The 22422-nt window shown below is 40.6% G+C and overlaps 1 protein-coding gene across 3 annotated transcripts in view; it reads right to left on the bottom strand.

Annotated features, from left to right (window-relative positions):
* PAIP2B (poly(A) binding protein interacting protein 2B) overlaps positions 1–22422 on the bottom strand; it is a 118710-nt gene that overhangs the window by 71402 nt on the left and 24886 nt on the right. For 2 of the 3 annotated variants that reach the window (XM_055242720.2, XM_063617881.1), the window contains exons 2-4: positions 20951–21099; positions 10194–10370; positions 3049–8877 (exon numbers count right to left, since the gene is read on the bottom strand). In XM_055242720.2, the coding sequence (XP_055098695.1) occupies positions 8821–8877; positions 10194–10370; positions 20951–21088 (372 nt within the window). In that variant the 5' untranslated portion in view covers positions 21089–21099 and the 3' untranslated portion in view covers positions 3049–8820. Of the gene's footprint in view, positions 1–3048; positions 8878–10193; positions 10371–20950; positions 21100–22422 lie in introns of those variants that run through there. The other variant, XR_010115668.1, reaches the window with a different exon arrangement.

Raw genomic sequence — 22422 nt, 5'->3', positions numbered from 1 at the left:
CAGAGACTCTGAGTGATTGGTCTGGGATGCAGCCTGGCCATAGAGCATTCTGGAAGCTCCTCAGGGCATTCTAATACAGCCCACTGGGCAGTAAAGTGTTAGACTATTATCTGATGATAATAGGTTAAGGATGGGATGGGGAATTTTCGTTTCTATTATACTAAACAGCTTGAGTAATTTCTGCTGCAAAGGTCCAGCATCTGCACTAGAGGGAGCTCTACACTATAGCTGGTAAGTTCTGATTAGGCCCTCTAAGACGTCTTGAACACTACCTTGTTGCCCAAGTCAGATGACAATGTTCTTTCACAGTGTAGCATTCATGTAGAACAGAATGGTAACAGCTCTCCTTCCATCAGCTCTAGCCCAGTGCTGCAAGCTGGAGCTTTGAGCAATAAGAACTCCAGCCAGGTCTTCTGAAAGAACAGCCAGCCATCTTCACATCCAGCTATTACCAAATCACTGTGGTCTAGCACTCAGCAAGTCTCCAGTTCAGCACCTGGTAAAAAGCTTGCAGAGAGAACAAGGACACAGCAGAGGCATCTTTGCTATATCCCACAGTCTTGATAAAACTGCTGGGTTATTAATGAGTGGTGAGCTTTGGAGATTTTTAAAAATATGCTCTCACGATGAGGATCAAACAGCATTTTGGTGAATATTTTCTTCACCAAATGCTTTACATATTATGTAAATATTTTATTCACCAAATGCTTATAAATTAGAGTTTATAACTACTGAGATCTACTTATGTTCTTCAGAATATGGTCATCACTTTTCCTTAGAATTGTCTAGACTACAATTCCAATTGGACAGTGGAGGTTTTAGTGGAGGAGCACATCTTGATTTTCTTAGTCCCAGCATATGTGTTAAAAAATGCTGAAAAAAGGCAGTATTAAAGTGCATAGGTCAGATGTGTTCCTAGTTCCTGTCACATTTAGGAGATGTGATGAGGTCCCTTACTCCCCAGTTATTAAGGCTCTATTAGACAGGCTGCAGTGCAGAAAATCAAAAGTGATTTTTTAAAATTTTATTTTACAGGCCCGGTGCGGTGGCTCATGCCTGTAATCCCAGCACTTTGGGAGGCTGAGGCAGGTGTATCATGAGGTCAGGAGTTCAAGACCAGCCTGGCCAACATGATGAAACCCCATCTCTACTAAAAATACAAAAGATTAGCTGGGCGTGGTGGCAGGCACCTGTAATCCCAACTACTCAGGACGCCGAGGCAGGAGAATTGCTTGAACCCAGGAGGTGGAGGATGCAGTGAGCCGAGACCACGCCACTGCACTCCAGCCTGGGCAACAGAGTGAGACTCTGTCTCCAAAAAAATTTTTTTATTTTGCAGGTAGGGTCTCACTTTTGCTTAGGCTAGAGTACAGTGGCATGATCATAGCTCACTGCAGCGTTGAATTCCTGAGCTCAAGCGATCCTCCCATCTCAGCCTTCCAAGTAGCTGGGACTATAGGCATGTACCACCACACCTGGCTAATTCTGTCATTTTTTTGTAGAGACGGGTCTTGCTATGCTGCCCAGGCTGGTCTCGAACTCCTGGCTTCAAGCAATCCTGCTGTCTTGGGCTCCCAAAGTGCTGGGATTATAGGTGTGAGCCACCATGCCCAGCCCAAAAGTGATTTTTGCTGAGTTTCTCCCCTTTTAATTTTAAATGTAGTGTCCTTTCCCCAACAAACTATCAGGAGGTATCCATGGGATTTTGTATTACCAAGGCATTAGAATACATTCATCTGATCTGAGCCTGCAACAGCCCTGTGATGAGACAAGAGAACTTGGAATAAGCATTGGAATGAGGCTAGCACTGCCTTATCTCCCTGTGTGATCTCAAGGATAGTACAGCCTCATCTGTCCCATTCATTCAGCAAATATTTATTGAATGTCTTGTAGGTGTGATGAGTACTCTAGGGATTAAAAATACGTACACCTTTTTTCCAGTAGTGAAAATTCATGGAACTGCACACAAAATATCTGTACCTTTCTGTAACATTATACTTCAACTAAGTTAATGAAATTTTATCTTTAATGGAATTTTTAAAATGAATACACCATCCACCTCTTCAAGAAAGTTACATTCTAATAAACTCTATATACACAAAACTACATATAAGTATACTATTTTAAAAACCTATAAATAGGCAAGCTCAGAATACCCCAACCTCCACCCTCTGCTTTTAGGAAGGAGGCAAAGAAATGATAGGGCTCAGCAAAACCCATGGGCCCTGGGCTGGTCCCATATAATTTTTTAACCATATGATAAAGCCCCTCAAGAAATCACTGGGAGATTTGAGCGAGGTTTAAGTTGAAATAATTAGGCATCACCAAACCATAATCACAACAGCAGGGACTGTGGCTGCTGCTCCAAATCTGCCTAACAAAAGCAGCACAATCTTTAATACCTGTGTAGCTTTGTAAATGGAGACAGGATACTCTTTTTTGAAAGCTGAGATTCCCTGTCTAGTCTGGGGGAAGAAAAAATGGGTCTGGTAACCCTCGTAGCCCTTGTCCCTAAGAGAATGCTTGACATGTAGCAGGCTGTCAAACTTGTTCAATAGTTGAAAGGCAGATACGGAATACTTGTTTTCTAGGTAGGTAGTCAGTTTTGCCCAAAAACAGGAAAGCAAATGCCTAGTTTCCCTTCTAGCCCAAAGATGTCACTGCCTCTTTGTTCAAAGTTGGACATACAATTGCCACTATTGGCGACCATGTATTAAGTGCCTATTATGTGCCAGGCAGTATTTTAAAATTCTGTCATTATAGTTCCCAGGGGACAGGTGCTGCACCTTTACAAATAAAGAGGTTATTTGTAAATAAAATGCAGGCCAATGGCACAAAGTAGTGAAGGTGGGATTCACTCAGGTCTGTCACTTCCAAGCTCATGTTTTCTACTTTGCAACCCTATTTGAAAGGAAAACTGCAACGAGATTATGGCCCATGAGACAACTTATGTGTGAGACAAAAAGTTTCACACCTCCCCCCGCCCCAAACACACACGGTATGACACAGTGATCCAATCTTAGGCAAAAGGGTACCACTGCCAGCAAATGCATTTAACATTTTATTGAGATTTTCAACAGCTGCCATTTGGTTTGTATAGCAAATTTTTTACAAAGTAACTTTTTTCCATTTTTGATATTTTTATGAAAATTATTTTCTTCAGTTTAAAAGCCCTGTCCCTCCCCCAAAGAAGGATTAATAACTACCAAGTAATGATTATTTAGGAGAAAAACAAAAGCAAAAACAGCTTTTAAACACTTGTGAAACAGGGTAAGCGTCCAAAGTCAAGACCTTCTGGGCCCAGTGGAGGTGCTGGGCTGCTCCGGGACACCATCACCACTTCACCATCCACAACATCCTCAAGAGCTGAGCAGCCCTGCACAGACCCTGGGGGGCTTCCTGTTCCGCAAGCTCCACTCCCTTTTTCCTCTCCGTCTTTGCTGTTGGGCCTCCCCTCCAAATCTGCCTAACAAAGGCAGCATAATCTTTAATACCTGTGCAGCTTTGTAAGTGGAGCCAAGATACTCTATTTTGAAAGCTGAGATCCCTGTCCAATCTGGGGGAGGAAAAATTATCCAATGTAGCATGGATGGTTTCACTTTCTTGTCCACCCAGACACATGCTCATACTTATTAAATGGATTTATCGGACGCCTCAAAAATCCTGATGTGTAGTAGCACAAAAGTTCCTTGTAAAAAAAGAAGTTGCAAAATTATAAAAATTTCTGCAGCAGTTCTGGCTCTGGATGACAAAGCTTGTTCTGATTAGTAGCTTTTTTGACATGCACAGCAGCTTTCCCTATAAGTCCTATGTTCAGAGGGTTCCGTTTAGACAACAGGAAGTTGGAATCCAAGTTTAAAAGGCTCTCTGCTGACAAAATGTAGTACATCCATCAATGGAATTCTACTGAGCAATAAAAGGAACAAACTACCAAAACATGTTATATGTCATGGCCGAACCTCAAAAACATTAGCTAAGCAAAAAAGCCAGACCCAAGAGACCACATATTCTATGATTCCATTGATTCGAACTGTCCAGAAAAGGCAAATTTATAGAGAAAGTAGATTAGTGGTTGCTGGGGGTAAGAACAGGATTAACTGTAAAAGTGCATGAAGGATCTTAATGGGAGGGATAAAAATGTTCTAAAACTGAGTAATACTTATAGCTACACCACTGAGGAAAGTTACTAAAATCACTGAATTGTACACTTGAAATGGGTGTTTTATGATTTGTAACATATGCCTCATTAAAGTTGTTTTAAGAAAAGAATTCCCTGCCTCCCAAACCATCCTTCAAGCATTAAACATTTTTGAAGACTCATAATCAACAGGACAGAATAACTACTTAGTGATGATTTGCAGAGTGAAATATTTTACTGTTTTATAGTAAGCACATTTTAGTATCTGTACACTAGTAAAATGTTAAGATTTTATCTCATTTTTGTCATATTAGCCTAAAATGTTTATTTTTATTTAAAAAGTAGCCAATAGGAAGGTAGGATTGGGGAGAAAGCTCAGTAAATGTCACAAAGGAGATTCCTAGTAACAAAATCTGAGGGAGCTTTTTCTTTTAAAATAAAGATGGTGCATCTGTCCCTTTTCAGATTTCTCTCCTGTCCCCTGGGACTGGGGAAGGTGAATCTCCTGCCTGACACTTTGTAGAGATTAGTGTATCCAGCTGTTCTATTCCCATGATTCCTCTAAAAACCAGACTGACTGGGAATAGCAGTAGGGGTTTGGCCAGTGAGGGCAGGTGGCCAAGTGGTGTGCAGGAAACTTGCATGTTTCCCTGGGTTGGCTTCCTTCTTCCCTGTCCCTGTCACCAATAGCAGCTTCATTGTGAGAAGACTAAAACAAAGGAAAAAAACCCCAAAAAACTGTTTCCAAATTGTAACTAACCAAGTCTGTGTAGGAAATTCACAAGGCAGCAGAGCAGAGGCTGCAGAGGTGCTCTGTCTACCGGGAGAACTAATGATCCCTGTGAGCAACGCAGGGTGCAATGAGTCACACGGGGAAATGTAGACAGAGGCAGAAGGACATCAAGGCCCCCACTACACACCAAATTAGAGTCAATCCTCCTGTTCTCCGCACCTACTTCCGAAACTAATGACGTCCACGTTATCCCAGAGGAGAGCAGCTAGGGACACTCAGTCCTTCCCAATATGTGGACATCTCCAAATCTTGGTCAAATCTGTCAGATTTCTAATAGTTCCAATACCTCAATATCACCTAAACTGAGAAAGATTATTAGCCCGTGATGGTGGGACCCTTACTGAAGAAGGCCTGCCCCCTCCTCACAGTAGGGTAGACTCCTGGGTTCCCGATGGTTCAGGAGCCTGGGCTGTCATTTGTCTACCTGGGGTTTGTAGCAGCACTAATACAAGAAGATTCATTCATGCTGTTTAACTTTGGCAGCCTCTTCACACAACTTTCCTCTCTAACACGTGTTAATTGTCAGAGTATTCACCTCACCTCCTTACTTCCCAGCTTCTCCAAAATCAAAGCAATAGTAATAAACAATTTGGGAAATGTTGCTTAGCATTTTAAGCCATAGTTAGCATTATAACCTTAATTAAAGAGACCCCAGGCTGGGGTGGCCCACCACACCCAGCCTATAATCCCAGCACTTTGGGAGGCTGAGGTGGGAGAATCACTGGAGCACAACAATTCAAGAGTAGCTTGGGAAATAAAGCAAGATCCAGTCTCTGTGAAAAATAAAAATAATAAAAATAATTAGCTGGCCGTGGTGGTGTGTACCTGTTGTCCCAGCTACTCAGGAGGCTGAGATGGGAGGATTGCTTGAGCCTAGGAATTTGATGCTGCAGTGAGCTATGGTCATACCACTGCCCTCCAGCCTGGGTGACAGAGTGAGACTATGTCTCAAAAAAAAAGAAAAAAAAAAAAAAGCGGGACCCCAGCTGCTGTGACTTTGGAAACTAAAGGTGCTACAAAGGTCAAGCCTTTCCTTAGGATCGTTTCTGGTTTCACCCTTATGTGATTCCCAAAACTCAACTATTATTGTCAGAAACTGGCCCAAAGACCCAGGGCTGCATTTGCCCAGGCCTAGGCTGTATCCTTGAATTTTCTGCTGCAGTTCAAAGGCCTGGAGAAACTGAAAGTGCATTCATTTGGGTTTTTTTCCCTTGAAAAGAAAGAGGTAAATTATTTTCATCTTGGAATTTTAGAGTTGAATAAATAATCCCAATAATTACAGATCAATCACTAATAAACTAACATTGGGACCAGCCAGATTGGCAACTGTTAAAAATACATGTTCCATTTCTATACAAATTCTCAAACTTCTAGCTGCCAATTTAAAAAAGTTTAAACAAAGTAGTGGCTTAAATTCAACATCAAAATTACCCCTTATAAATACAAGTCTCACCATTAAAGGGTAAAGGTGTCCAGTCTGGCTTGCTGGTTCTTCTCCTGTGAGAAAAGTCACTGACAGCTAGAGGCTCCCAGCCATTCCCCAGTGAAGGTCCAACAAGACACACATGCATTTTCTGCTAAGAAGGTAGCAAACTCTAACTAGCCTGCGTTGTGAGTGACAATTGTGCCCCCACCTCCCAACATAAATAGATGGCAAAAAGAGTTGGACTACAAGAGGAACCGCTGGAAGCAGAGTCCTATGCATTTAAAAAAGAATCAATTTGCTAGCTGCTTCCTATACCTGGAGTCAGCATGTTCAGTGTCTGAAGAGGACTAGAAATGCCAGCCCTCAGTGTCCATGCTAAACTGGCAGGAAGTTTTCATAGTCCTGACCAAATATACCTTGTGAAACCAGGCTGAAGACTGACATCCAAAACAAGACCAGCCCAGCAGAAGGAAAGACAAGCTCCTTTCTCTCTGCAATCCCAACACATTTCTAACAGCCTTCAGATTTCTGAGCTTGGACAGGCTCATGGAGGATGAAGGAGGAAAAGCAGTCCCAGAAGGGAGAGATTTCCTCTATGCACTTGCAATGCCCTTTCCTTTTTAGAGGGAACAACCCAGCTGAAAGCTGAAGCTTGAATAAAGAAGTTTCTTTATTCATAGTCCTCCCTGAAAAAGAGTTAACAGTTTCATTCTCTCCACATAGAGGCTTTGGGAATTAATGTGTCTGTCTGGTAATGCAAGGTCTCTAAGCTACTCTCCTATGACATGTGACCTAACAAGGAAGGCAATTTTTTCAAATGATATAATCCTACAGCTTCAAATAGGAAAAAATGTGTGTTTTAAATCTGGCATTAGCTTGTCACTGTTCAAAAAGTAACGAGAGCTCATAAGGAGAATTTCTTCAGCTTTCCATACCCTAGTCCTTTCCTTCCAACCTCTGTCCCACATGCACATACTGAATTTATCCAACTTTATTTCAAGTTACATATCTTCTCCCTATTAGGCCTATCACACAAAACAGTAGCAATCAGAAAGAAGCCACTATTATCTTCAGGGCTCTCCAAGTCCTCATCCCTGGGAAAATGGCCTGGATGGCTCTCCTATACACCACACTGCCATCTATATCTCTGTACACAACGGCAGCTCCTGGCACCCAGTTTAGTTCCTTAGGGGTAGCAACAAAAGATCCCAGCAAGTTAAAGGCAGGAAAGACAAAGAAACACACCCTAAGAGGTCAATCTACGAAACTTGCAAAGCTGGGTATGTGGGAACAGTAAAATGTTTTAATAGCTGAAAAGATCCCAGAGGTTCAGGTACACAGTCACACGGGTCAAGCAGGACTCACTTTCCTAGGCTGGTTTTGAGTTCCTTTCCATAATTCTGTAATGTGGGGAGAAATATCCAAACTGTGAACTGAGCTTCTTACTAGTGTCCTGAAAACTATTTCCTTAAAAAAGTGCATAAACTTGTCTGAGGGATTTAAGACACCAGAAAGACCAAGTGTTGATGAGGCTGGAAAAAAAAAACTGTCCAAATAAAATTAAGACACAACAGATTCAAGGATGACTTCTGCAGGCTCATGCTAATTGCCAGCACAGCAGGCCTCCCCTATGCCTTTGGTAGCAATATCTTTTCTTAAAAAGGAGGCCAGGGAATAGACTTCATGAAAGATGAGGTGGCAGATCAACCCTAGTGCTCTTCTGCTTATAAATGGTGAGTCTGATGGTGCTGGTGAACACAGGCTTATGAACAGGACAACAGTAACTAAATGACTCAAGTGACAACCACCATCACAGCCCTACCTTCTGATTTACAACTTTCAGCAATCATCAAAAGTTACTGTAAACTAAGTACTTTAAGTCTGTGTTTTCTTGAATGGGGTTAAGGACAAACAGGCAAGGGCTCGACAGGACATTTGTTATCCCAGGTCATTGCAGGAGACCCCAGGGGTGGGGGAGCTGAGCCTCAAATTCCAGTTTGCACCACCTGCTCTTTCTGCTTGTCCCTTTTCCCATCCAACTCAATAGATTCCACAAAAAGCTCTCCAGGTGCTCACTGTCCCTGATAAATATACAGCAGGGTGAGAGGGGCATTTCCTAAATATCCAGTTTTTCTTGGTCAGCTTATTTTGTTTAAATACACACCACAGAACACTTCTGATGAAGGGGGGAAAATGCAATTTCCTTAACTCGAAAGAGCTATTTAAAAAAACAAAACAGGAAACTGTTCCAAACAAAAGTCAGCAGAACAAAATAGAAATACTCAGAGGCTTAGAATAAGACTGAGCATATTAGTTACTCAGAGTCACAGTATCGTGAGACCACCACTCCCCTTCCCGCTGTGCACCCGTCGCCCGCCCCATCCCCCTCTTCAGCTCCACCATTTTGTGCATTACTATCCCCAGATGTGGGGACAGACAAGTCCTCCCCAAAGCTTTCTCGGCTCAGTACTTCTCTCCTGGAATAAACTCCTTGGCATCTGGGTTCAGGTTACTTTTGCTCTGAAATAAGAACCAAGAGACAGTAAATCCTAAGGCAAGCTGCATTTTAAAACTTACCCAGTCCATCATTATCAGTACCTTCCCCTTAGCTTTAGGGAGAAAAAGAAAGAAAATTCCTTGTAACTCAGGCTGTTATTGCTAGGTTATCTCAACTGCACCTGACATAGCCCTGAGCAAGCTCATCTTCTCCTTCCTCCTTTGGACTCTTGTTTCCTTCCTGATGCTTTCCAAAATCTCATCAGAGGCCTGTAAGTTCAACTCCAAGAAGAATTTCTCAATTCATTGAGTACCTTAACTTGGTGAAAACCAGGGTACTCCATCAGACCAGGTTGGATACCACAATCTCTATTTTTCTTCATCTTTCTGTACTCTCTTTGGTTCTTTACTCTCTTGTGAATATCCAAAACCTTAGCAAACCACAGGGCAAGATTGTTCAGAATATGTGTTGTGTGAAAACTATATTGCTCACAGATTCTTTTTTTTTTTTTTTTTTTGAGACAGTCTTGCTCTGTCACCCAGGCTGGAGTGCAGTGATGCAATCTTGGCTCACTGCAAACTCCGCCTCTCTCTGCCTCCCAGGTTCGAGCAATTCTCCTGCCTCAGCCTTCCAAGCTGGGACTACAGGCGCGCGCCACCATGCCTGGCTAATTTTTGTATTTTTTTAGTAGAGATGGGGTTTTGCCATGTTGGCCAGGCTGGTCTCGAACTCCAGACCTCAGGTGATCCACCTGCCTCAGCCTCCCAAAGTGCTGGGATTACAGGCGTGAGCCACCGTGCCCAGCCTGCTCACAGACTTCTGACGTTACATAAATATGAAAGGCAGGAAATTCATTTATCTGGTTTTCTAATTCTAAGTGGAGAAAATGACCTCTCAGGAGTACATTTCTTCCAAAATGAACAGCTAATTTTTATAACAGAATCATTTAGAAGTATATTAAATACAGATTTGAGGGATAGTAAAAGAGAAGAATAGCAGCAAATGATAATTTGAGAAAAAACTTCTTCAGTGTTCAAATTGTTATCCTTAATCCCAATTCTACTTTGAAGAGCCCATTAGAAAGTAAAGGTTGGTAGCGTCCAATCTTGGCTAGTAAAAAGCTGGTGATGCTGGCAACAGTAATGTTTTATAGTGCTTTATGAGGAGCAATGTATCTTTAATGCACCCCTTATTAATAATGCCCATAGAACGAGCAAAGAAACAACAGCTCATAGGGCTCCAGACTTGTTGAGGGTTGTAGGGCCGGAAAGAAAGTCTGTCATTCCAAATCCTATATTCTTTTCACTATATAACCTGGGGAACTACATGTGGCTCTTACCAAAATATCTTCAGAATCATGACCTTCGCTGACTGACAGTCCATTTAATTGCTGTTGCAACTGTCCCATGGCCTGAGGCAGGTCTCGTGATGGAATAAACCAGTCTTGGTCTTCTTCATCCAGCATCTCTTGGAAGCAGCGGTCCAAGAAGTCTTGCTCCTGCAGTTCCTCCTCCACCTAGCAGGCAAAGGGGAGCAGCTCAGACTTACTGTCACAGCAAGACTTACCCCGTCCAGTTTTTCCTCCACCTCTTTCCTTCAGAAGTTATTACTCTGCAATTAAGAATGATCTTGAGCTGGGTGTGGTGGCTCACAACTGTAATCCCAGCAATTTGGGAGGCTGAAGCAGGAGGATTGCTTGAGGCCAGGAGTTTGAGACCAGCCTGAGCAACATAGCATGACCCTGTCTCTCCAAAAGAATTTTAAAATTAGCCAGGCATAGTGGTGTGTGCCTGTAGTCTCAGCTACTTGGGAGACTGAGGCTGGAGGATCACTTGAATCCAGGAGGTCAAGGCTTCATTAAGCCAAGACTGCGCCACTGCACTTCAGCCTGGGCAACAGAATGAGACCCCAATTCTTTAAAAAAAAAAAAAAAAAAGATTTTATGATCTTACATGAGGTCCAAGGGATCTAAGGATTCAATGCGCCTAATGACTAGCTAGAGATAACATAATTTTTATTTTTTCTCAACCAAATTCTATCAATAATAAGACTAAGAAAATAGTTATTCACAGTAACAGAAACTCAAGGTCTCCGCAGATGTTCTACGATGTCTAATAGGTGATACAGGTATCATGGAAAATCATTTTAGAGCCTAAAATTCTTTTCTCAGTCTTGTTACAAAGTAACGCTTCTTAAATTTCCCATTTTATAAGAAATATGAAAAAGATACAGCAAGTATGTAACTAGTTCATGACCTGGCTAGTGGAGATAAAATCAAAGCCAATGCTCTCAGCTTCTGGCCATTTTTTGGGTAAGGAAACCCTCAAAGGAGAAAAATACTTTCAGAACATTAGGAAGACATGAAGAACACTTTTTGGCATACCACTAGAAAATTACATAATCAATGTAGTATTCTTTCAAAAGATGAAATATATGAATATTCAAACAATTCTGCATTTCTTAAACATTGCCCTAAACTAAAGCAATATATATCTAGGATATTTTACACTTCTTTGCAGACATTGTTAACTCTTAGTATAGAGTGTGGTTCACGCTGCAGATTTCAGTGTCTTTGATAGGCCTCTTGCTTCATGTTTGGCATCCCTTTCTTGCAGGCTGCCTGGTGACAGATTCACAGCTCACTAGCACCACCAACAGAAATGAGGTCAAGCAAAAAATAATTTCCCAAATTGGAATATACAGTTACCTAATGAATTCAGAGGAAAAGTTACTGGTAATGAGACTTAAGAATAGTATTTGAACACTACAATTAGCCACACGTGAAAACTAGACAGTTATGAAGTGCTTAATAAAATATTCTCACGCCACAAGATGTAACATGACCACTTAAGAGCTGCCCTGACTCTACAAGAGCATAACAGCATGCTAGCTCTTATTAAATTTACCCCTGTTCACTGGCACAACCATTGAAAATGGTTGCTGGGCACAGAGGTGTAACAGAAACATGCTACGTGCAATTCACACAGATCCCGATAGAGCCACGTTAGGTGGAAACTGCTGTCTGTCCCCTTTAAACTTATTTCCTTCTTCCCAGAGTACCAGGCTGTTCAGTTAAAATCACATTTGTCACCTCACACGCTGTATATGGCCAAGTGACTATTCCTCACAAAATGTTCCCACAAGGGACATGGATACTTTGGCATCCCTTGGTTAAAAGGAGACCCCTTGCCGTGGCCTTTGGCGCTCTCCCTTTCCCAGCTGCTGGACTTCCCAGTTTTCCCTCAGCCACGCAGCTGATATATGCCCTGGGGGTGGCAGAGCAATACCGTGGAAGGGACCAAGTGGGCACCAGATCATTTGTCTATCCAGAATGCTTACCTTGGGCTGTTAATCTCACAGAGATATAAAACAATGCATTACTGCTGAATCTTTGCTGAAGTAGTCCAGCCAACCCCCACCTCATGTACTTCTCTATTTCAGACTCACATCCTGCCAATCCCGAGTTCCCATTCGAGGCATGCCATGCTGACCTGTCTGCATATAGCTGCTGTTTCCCACAAATCTACACCCAATAACACAGGGCATTAGACCAAAACAACTTTCTTTCATAAAATAAATTTCCTCACCTTTTCCCAAAACACAAATTTTCCATGAAAACATTGCAAAAGGAGAGCAGAAACTAGATGTTTAGGAACTGGACTTACCATGTATGATTAATGAAAAATATTATATATGGGCACACATTTTATTGCATTTTGCTGTATTTTGCTTCACAGATACTGCATTTTTTACAAATTGAAGGTTTGTGGCAACCTTGCATCAAGTAAGCCTATTGGCGCCTTTTTATCAACAGCATGTGCTCAATGTCTGTGTCACATTTTGGTAATTCTCTCAATATTTCAAACTTTTTCATTATTATTGTATCTGCTATAGTGCTCTGTAACAGTAATCTTTGATGTTACTTTTTTTTTAATTTTAGGTTTGAAGTACATGTGAAGGTTACATAAACACATGTCACAGGGGTTTGTTGTACATATTATCATATCACCAGGTATTAAGCTCAGTACCCAATAGTTATCTATTCTGCTCCTCTCTCTCCTCCCACCCTCCCCCCCTCAAGTAGACCTCAGTGTCTGTTGTTCCTTGTGTTCATAAATTCTTATCATTTAGCTCCTACTTATAAGTGAGAACATGTGGTATTTGGTTTCCTGTTCCTGTGTTAGTTTGCTAAGGATGATAGCCTGCAATTCCATCCATGTTCCTGCAAAGGACATAATCTCATTATTTTTTATGGCTGCGTAATATTCCATGGTGTATATGTACCACATTTTCTTTATCCAGTCTGTCACTGATGGATGGGCATTTAGTTGATTCCATGTCTTTGCTATTGTGAACAGTGCTGCAATGAACATTTGTGTACATGTGTCTTTATGGTAGAATGCTTTATATTCCTCTGGGTCTACAACCAGTAATGGGATTGCTGGGTTGAATGGCAGTTTTACTTTTAGCTCTTTGAGGAATCGCCATACTGCTTTCCACAATGGCTGAAGTAATTTACACTCCTACCAACATTGTATAAGCCTTCCCTTTTCTCCACAACCTCACCAGCATGTGTTTTTTTTGTTTTTTTTTTTTTACTTTTTAGTAATAGCCATTCTGACTGGTGTGAAATGGTATCTCATGGTGGTTTTGACTCGCATTTCTCTAATGATCAGTGATATTGAGCTTTTTTTCATATGCTTGTTGGCCGTATGTGTGTCTTCCTTTTGAGAGGTGTCTGTTCATGTCCTTTGCTCACTTTTTAATGGGGTTGTTTTTCTCTTGTAAATTTGTTTAAGTTCCTTATAGATGCTGGATATCAGACCTTTGTCATATGCACAGTATGCAAATATTTCCTCCCATTCTGTAGGTTGTCTGTTTACTCTGTTGATAGTTTCTTTTGCTGTACAGAAGCTCTTAAGTTATTTAGATCTCATTTGTCAATTTTGGCTTTTGTTGCAATTGCTTTTGGTGTCTTTGCCATTAAATCTTTGCCCATTCCTATGTCCAGGATGGTATTGCCTAGGTTGTCTTCCAGGGTTTTTATAGTTTTGGGTTTTAGCCGGGCGCAGTGGCTCCGCCTGTAATCCCAGCACTTTGGGAGGCCAAGGCAGGCAGATCATGAGGTCAGGAGATCGAGACCATCCTGGCTAACACAGTGAAACCCCTTCTCTACTAAAAAATACAAAAAATTAGCCAGGCATGGTGGCAGGCGCCTGTAGTCCCAGCTACTCTGGAGGCTGAGGCAGGAGAATGGCGCGAACCCGGGAGGCGGAGCTTGCAGTTAGCACTCCAGCCTGGGCTACAGAGCGAGGCTCCGTCTCAAAAAAAAAAAAGTTTTGGGTTTTACATTTGTCTTTAATCCATCTTGAGTTTATTTTTGTATATGGTGTAAGGAAGGGGTCCAGCTTCAAACTTCTGCATATGGCTAGCCAGTTATCCCAGCACCATTTATTAGACAGGGAGTCTTTTCCCCAGTGCTTGTTTTTGTCAGCTTTGTCAAAGATCAGATGGTTGTAGATGTATGGTCTTATTTCTGGGTTCTCTATTCTGTTCCACTGGTCTATGTGCCTGTTTTTGTACCAGTACCATGCTATTTTGGTCACTGTAGACTTGTAGTATAGTTTGAAGTCAGGTAACATGATGCCTCCAGCTTTATTCTTTTTACTTATGATTGCCTTGGCTATTCATGCACTTTTTAGGTTCCATATAAATTTTGAAATATTTTTTTCTAGTTTTGTGAAGAATGTCATTGGTAGTTTGATAGGAATAGCATTGAATCTGTAAATTGCTTTGGGCAGTATAGCCATTTTAATGATATTGATTCTTCCTATCCATGAGCATGGGATGTTTTTCCATTTGTTTGTATCTTTTCTGATTTGTTTGAGCAGTGTTTTGAAATTCTCATTGTAGAGATCTTTTACCTCCCTGGTTAGCTATATTCCTAGGTTGTGTGTGTGTGTGTGTATGTGTGTGTGTGTGTGGCAACTGTGAATGGGATTGCCTTTCTGATTTGGCTCTCAGTTTGGGGGTTGTCGGTGTATAGAAATGCTAGTATTTTTGTACATTGATTTTGTATTCTGCAACTTCGCTGAAGTTATTTATCAGCTAAAGGAGCTTTTGGGCTGAGACTACGGAGTTTTCTAGATATAGAATCATGTTGTCTGCAAACAGATATAGTATGACTTCTTCTCTTCCTATTTGGATGCCCTTTCTCTTGCCTGATTGCTCTGGCTAGGACTTCCAATACTATGTTGAATGTAAGTGGTGAGAGAGGGCATCCTTGTCTTGTACCGGTTTTCAAGGGGGAATGCTTCCAGCTTTTGCTCATTCAGTATAACGTTGGCTGTGGGTTTGTCATAGATGACTCTTATTATTTTGAGGTATATTCCTTCAATACCTAGTTTACTGAGAGTTTTAAACATGAAGCAATGTTGAATTTTATCAAAAGACTTTTCTGCTTCTATTAAGATAATCATGTGGCTTTTAGTTTTAGTTCTGTTTACGTGATGAATCACATTTATTGATGTTTGCATGTTGAACCAACCTGGCATCCTGGGGATGAAGCCTACTTAATCACTATGGATTAGCTTTTTGATGTGCTGCTGGATTTGGTTTGCAAGTATTTTGTTGAGGATTCAATGTTCATCAAGGATATTGCCCTGAAGTTTTCTTGTTTTGTTGTGTCTCTGCTAGGTTTTGGTATCAGGATGATGCTGGCCTTGTAGAATGAGTTGGGGAGAAATCCCTCCTCCTCAATTTTTAAGAATAGTTTCTGTAGGAATGGTACCAGCTCTTCTTTGTACATCTGGTAGAATTTGGCTGTGAGTCCATCATGTCCTGGGCTTTTTTGGTTGGTTAGCTATTTATTACTGATACAATTTCAGAGCTCATTATTAGTCGGTTCAGGGAATCAATTTCTTCCTAGCTCAGTCTTGGGAGGGTTTATGTGTCCAGGAATTTATCAATTTCTCCTAGGTTTTCTAGTTCGTGTATGTAGAGTGTTTGTAGTAGTTTTTGATGGTTGTTTTTATTTCTGTGGGTCAGTAGTAACATTCCCTTTGTCATTTCTAATTGTGTTTATTTGAATCTTCTCTATTTTCTTCTAATTACTGCAGCTACTAGCCTATTTTATTAGTTTTTTCTTGAGATGAAGTCTCGCTCTGTCACCCAGGCTGGATTGCCGTGGTGCAATCTCAGCTCCCTGCAACATCTGCCTCCTGGGTTCATGCATTCTTCTGCCACAGCCTCCCATGCAGCTGGGATTACAGGCGCATGCCACCATGCCTGGCTAATTTTTGCATTTTTAGTAGAGATGGGTTTCACCATGTTGGCCAGGCTGGTCTCAAACTCCTGACCTCAAGTGATCTGCAGACCTCAGCCTCCCTAAGTGCTGGGACTACAGGCATGAGCCACCATGCCTGGCCTATTTCATAACTTTTTTCAAAAAACCAACTCCTGGATTCGCTGATCTTTGAAATGGTTTTTCATGTCTCAATTTCCTTCAGCTCAGCTCTGATTTTTGTTATTTCTTGTCTTCTGCTAGCTTTGGGGTTGATTTGTTCTTGCTTGTCTAATTCTTTCAGTTGTGATGTTAGGTTGTTAATTTGAGATCTTTTATCACTTTGTGAGGTGGGCATTTAGTGCTATGAATTTACCTCTTAACACTGCCTTAGCTATGTCCCAGAGATTCTGGTATGTTGTATCTTTGTTCTCCTTATTTTCAAATAACTTGATTTCTGCCTTAATTTCATTATTTACCTGAAAGTCATTCAGGAGTATGTTGTTTAGTTTCCATGTAATTGTATGGTTTTATTTTCATTGTGTTGACTTCTATTTTTATTGTGCTGTGGTCCAAGAGTGTGTTTGGTATGATTTCGGTTCTTTTACACTTGTTGAGGATTGTTTTATGTCCAATTATGTGGTCAATTTTGAAGTGTTTGCCATGTGGCAATGAGATGAATGTATGCTCTGTTGTTTTTGGGTGGAGACTTCTGTAAAGGTCTAGCAGATCCATTTGTTCCAATGGTGAATTTAGGTCCTGTATATCTTAGTTAATTTTCTGCTTCAATGATCTAATATTGTTAGTGGAATATAGAAGTCTCACATTATTAATATTATGTGGGAGTCTATGTCTCTTTGCACCCAGATTCATAAAGAACTTGCTTTATGAATCTGGGTGCTCCTATGTTGTGTGCATACGTATTTAGGATAGTTAGGTCTTCTTGCTGAATTGAACCCTTTACCATTATGCAATGTCCTTCCCTTGTCTTTTTTTTATCTTTGTTGGTGTAAAATCTGTTTTGTCTGAAATTAGGATTGCAACCCCTGCTTTTTTCTGTTTTCCATTTGCTTGGTAGATTTCTCTCCATCCCCTTATTTTGAGCCTATGAGTGTCATTATGTATGAGATGGGTTTCTTGAAGATAGCATACTATTGGGTCTTACTTTTTTATCCAGCTTGCCACTCTGTGCCTTTTAAGTGAGGCATTTAGCCTATTTACGTTCAATGTTAGTATTGATATGTGTGGATTCGGTCCTGTCATTGTGCTGTTTGCTGGTTATTATGTTGGCCTGTTTGTGTGGTTGTTTTACAGTGACACTGGTCTGTGTGGTTAAGTGGGTTTTTGTATTAGCTGGTAGTGGTCTTTCCTTTCTATATTTAGTGCTCTTTTCAAGGTCTCCTGTAAGGCAAGTTTGGTAGTAATGAAGTCCCTCAACATTTGCTTATCTGAAAAGGATCTTATTTTTCCTTCATTTAGGAAGCTTAGTTTAGCTGGATATAAATTCTTGGTTGAAGATTTTTTTTCTCTAAGAATGTTAAATATAGGCCCCCAGTCTCTTCTGCCTTACAGGGTTTCAGCTGAGAGGTCTGTTGTTAGCCTGATAGGGATCTCTTTGTAGGTGACCTACCCTTTCTCTCTGGCTATCTTTAACGTTCTCTCATTTTGACCTTGGAAAGTCTGATGATTATGTGTCTTGGGAATGATCTTCTTGTGTGGAATCTTGCAGGAGTTCTCTGTATTTTCTGAATTTGACTGTTGGACTCTCTAACATGGCTGGGGAAGTTTTCATGGATGGTATCCTTGTATTAGTCTGTTTTCACACTGCCGATAAAGACATATTCAAGACTGGGCAATTTAAAAAAGAAGGAGGTTTACTGAACTTATAGTTCCATGTGGCTGGGGAGGCCTCACAATTACAGCAGAAGGTAAAAGGCAAGGAGGAGCAAGTCACATCTTTTGTTTTTTTTGTGTGTTTTTTTTGAGACAGAGTCTCACTCTGTCACCCAGGCTGGCGTGCAGTGGCGCAATCTCGGTTCACTGCAAGCTCCGCCTCCAGGGTTCACGCCATTCTCCTGCTTCAGCCTCTCCGAGTAGCTGGGACTACAGGCGCCCGCCACCTATCTTCTCTCTTAAAAATTCTAGCCAGGCACTGTGACACATGCCTGTAGTCACAGCTAATCAAGAGGCTGTAGTGAGAGGACCACTTGCGCCTAGGGGTTCAAGTCCAGCCTGGCAACATAGCAAGACCCCATTTCTTAAAAAATTCTGTATGTGTGTGGGTGTTGGAGGATATAAGCCATTCACAATTATAACTAGTATGTTAGGTCTTACTTCTTTCCTGAGTTACTTTAAAATAAATACTTTTCTTGAGACCTAAGCCTTTTTCCCCCCAAAACTACATTTCAATCCACTTCTATCAGCCTCACAGTCAATGAAAATCTTTTCAAAGGACCAATGAATGTCACTCCTAGTCTGGGGGGTTGTAAGCTATTTTCATCTTATTCTGTTTTGTTAGATATTTTATTAGAAAGTCAGAAGACATTATATCAGGGTTGCTAGCTAGAAATCAGTTTCTACTCCTTAAGATCCAACTCAAGGTACATGGTATGCAAAACCACTTCTGAATTACCATGAAAATTATGCTAGTAATGGAATGCGGGTTGGCAGTGGTAAAAACTGTACAGCACACCATAGTGTAACACAGTAATATACAGGTGTTCAGAAAGAACTGACATCATTCATATCCCAGATTCCTAAACCCTCCTGCTCCCAAATGAAGGATAAAGAAGGCTTCTCTGAAATACTTAATCCTATGACCCGAAATCATATAACAGTTTCAAAATTATGTTGCCAGGCCAGGCACGGTGGCTCACGCCTGTAATCCCAGCACTTTGGGAGGCCGAGGCAGGCAGATCACTTGAGGCCAGGAGTTTAAGACCAGCCTGGCCAACATGGCGACACCCCATCTCTACTAAAAATGCAAAAATTTGCCAGGGATGGTGACACATGCCTGTAGTCCCAGCTACTCAGGAGGCTAAGGCATGACAATGGTTTGAGCCTGGACTGTGGAGGTTGCAGTGAGCCGAGATTGAGCCACTGCACTCCCGCCTGGGCAACAGAGTAAGACTCCATCTCCACAAATGAACAAACAAAAAACAACAAAAAAACCCCAAAATTATGTTGCCAAGCTAGTATTACCTGTAAAACATTAGGGTTGAGCAAACAATTGTTTATCTGCTCAGCCCTACTTAAGGCCTGGTATTTACTGCAATATTGGAAGCTGCCATGCATATATCTGTCATTGCTTACCTAGATCTCCAGAAAAAAAGTTATAATTTTTAAAGCTTCTCAACTGTCTTTCCTCAATCTCTTTGTGTGTGGGGGGTGTGTGTCTGTGTGTGTGAATGTGTATGTGTGTCTCTGCAAGCCCCTAGCTTTCCAGCACTTTTCCATGTACCTTGTCTCTGAGTTTGCTAAACTCCTGAATGTAGGAGCGCACAGCTGACGCACAGCTCAGACATCTGGCTTCTAATAGTCCTGGTGCAATCTTGATCACTGGGGTTAAGAGCATGTCAGTGAGTGTTAACAAAGCTAGTGAAAATTGTTTTATGTTTTCAACAACATGTATTTCATTCAGAGGCTAGATAAAGGCAGAGTGAAACCATTAGGTCAACAAAAAATGCTAAACACGACTGTTCTAAAATCCCATGGAAAACATATTTACCTTCAGTGAGAGTTCTTTATCTTTTTTTTTTTTTTTTGAGACAGAGTCTTGCTCTGTAGCCCAGGCTGGAGTGCAGTGGTGCGAGTGGCTCACTGCAACCTCCACCTACCAGTTTAAGCAATTCTTGTGCCTCAGCCTCCCAAGTAGCTGGGATTATAGGAGGATGCCACCATGCCCAGCTAATTTTTGTATTTTTAGTAGAGATGAGGTTTTACCATGTTGGCCAGGCAGGTCTTGAACTCCTGACTTCAAGTGATCTGCACGCCTTGGCATCCCAGAGTGCTGGGATTACAGGCCTGAGCCACAATGCCTGGCCTTAAACTTCTTTTATGTCTTCATTTATTTTCAAAATGAAATGCAGAGTATCACATTTCCTATAAGCAAGTGAAAGCAACAAACTACAAAGTATGGAAAAACAGCCTCACTACCATTCTGTTTTTTAGTGCTCCACTGTTCAAGCAATTAATTTCGCATTGATCACTACAGAGAGTTATAGAACCACTGTGCTTTCTAGGATTAAAGGCAGAATCAGGGCAGGATAAAGGACCTCAGCTACCATGGTTTGGTACAAGGGTTTTATGTCAATCCTCTAAGATTGAGAAGAGTCTTGTTTGATTTAAATTCTGGGAATATTCTAGAATGGTCTACAGTTGCTGAGAGAAATGTCATAAACAAATCTAGCCAGAACAAGGCTGAGGGCAGGGACCTTCTGTAGTAGTTACTGTGTAATGTGAACTACACTTAGAAGGCCTATCATAGTGTGGAGTATATGCAAATCTATTTGATTATACATGGGCTCTCACGTGAGGATGTTCAGATACCAACTAATTAGTCTGATATTTGTTTCCTCTTTTAATCAACATGGTAAGAAAAATACAAATATCTTCCTCCAAGTTACTATCACTCTGGTCTCTTACCAGATGAAGATGTTTCTTGGTCATTCCAGATGAGGCCCCCCACCAATGAATTTTTAAGTTATTCTAAAGCTAACTGTATCCATTTCTTTTGTAGCAAACTGGCAGTAAAATATTATAGCTGTTGAGTTACATGTATCATCAACCTTCCACTTTTCCACTTCTTTCTTTACCTGTCTGTTGAAATCCTCTTCATTCTCCATCCACATGTACTCTGCAAATGGGTTTTCCTTTTCATCGTGCCCACTTAACCCCTGGTCCTCCTTGGATTTTACACTGGGTGATGTATTTGCCATATTGGATCCATTCATTATGATGGAACCTAAAGAGGAGCAAAAGAAAAGATAAAATGAATATAAGGATAAAGGAAATGTAGACCTAAAACATGCAGATTCTGTCAGAAGCTTCTGAAATTCTAAGTCAAAGATTTTAACTATAGATAAACAGAAACTTAGTCTGTAACTCTTATAAAACCATCTATATCCTGCAGTTATCAACTAGACAGATGTACAATTATTTAAGAGTTAAAAGAAAAGATGTCTATTAACACTTAGGCTCACTTAGTCTTTCTAGGCAGGTGGGACAGGGGTGGGAGGGGTAGGAATCTTCCCATGCCAAATTTCTGTAGGTCCTGGAACCTAGTCAAGATCATTACAGCTTCCTTAACATTGAAACAGATAGCAAAAATGCATTCTTAATGAACACTGTAAGCACCTACTCCTTATTCTAATTCTCAAGCTGTTTTACTTTAAAATGTATTTTAAAAAAATACATGTTTATCATATTGATAAGCAAAAAGGAAAAAACAAAAGCCACCTGTTGTCCAGCCATCCAGAGTTAAGAACAATTAACAATGTGGCGCATATAACCTTCCTGAATTCCCATATGTTTGTGTAGATATAAACATACACACACATTTCCCAAGTATCCATTCTCAATAGTAATAGGATCATGTGATACAAGATGCCCCATCATTTGCTTTTTCTCATTCCAATGTTATTTAATAACATAGCCATACCATCTTTTGGGGGTGTTTCTAATGTTTCTGTTTATAAAGGTTCTGCTTTATAGAGGTCTTTTCTAATTATTTCTTTTTATCTCCTAGAAATAGAGCCGTCACATTGGAGAGTATGCTCTCTTTTTTAAGGCTCTTGGCATTGCCACACTACTATAAGAATTTAAATTTCCACCGGTGGTGTGGAAGTGCCCGTTTCCCAACATTCATGAGTATTATCATTTTCTAAACCATTGCCAATCTCATAAAACTTGCATTTTTTTTACATTAATTTTTACTGAGGCTGATTATCTTAAGATATGTTTACTGGCCATTTATATTTCTTATTCTGTAACTTTACTGCTAAAGTGCTTTGCCCATTTTTCTATTGGGGTATATATCTTTTCCTTATCTTTTGTAAAAACATTTATTATATTTGTTATAATTTTTATTTTTTATAAAATAAATGAAAGTTTATAACTAAAACAAATATGTTATTCATTATATTTAATTTTTTGTGGCAATTTTTGCTGGCCTTAATTTTTTTCTAGCTCATGTATATGTTTCTGTCTACAGCTTTGTAAAATTGTATGTACATAAAATTGTTTATTTTGGCTTTTAAACCCATTTTGATGTTTTTTGCTATCATTT

This window comes from Symphalangus syndactylus, chromosome 14 (assembly GCF_028878055.3).
Source record: "Symphalangus syndactylus isolate Jambi chromosome 14, NHGRI_mSymSyn1-v2.1_pri, whole genome shotgun sequence".
NCBI lineage: Eukaryota > Metazoa > Chordata > Mammalia > Primates > Hylobatidae > Symphalangus > Symphalangus syndactylus.
Note: the sequence above shows the minus strand (reverse complement) of the source record. Positions and strands in the feature narration are given on the sequence as shown.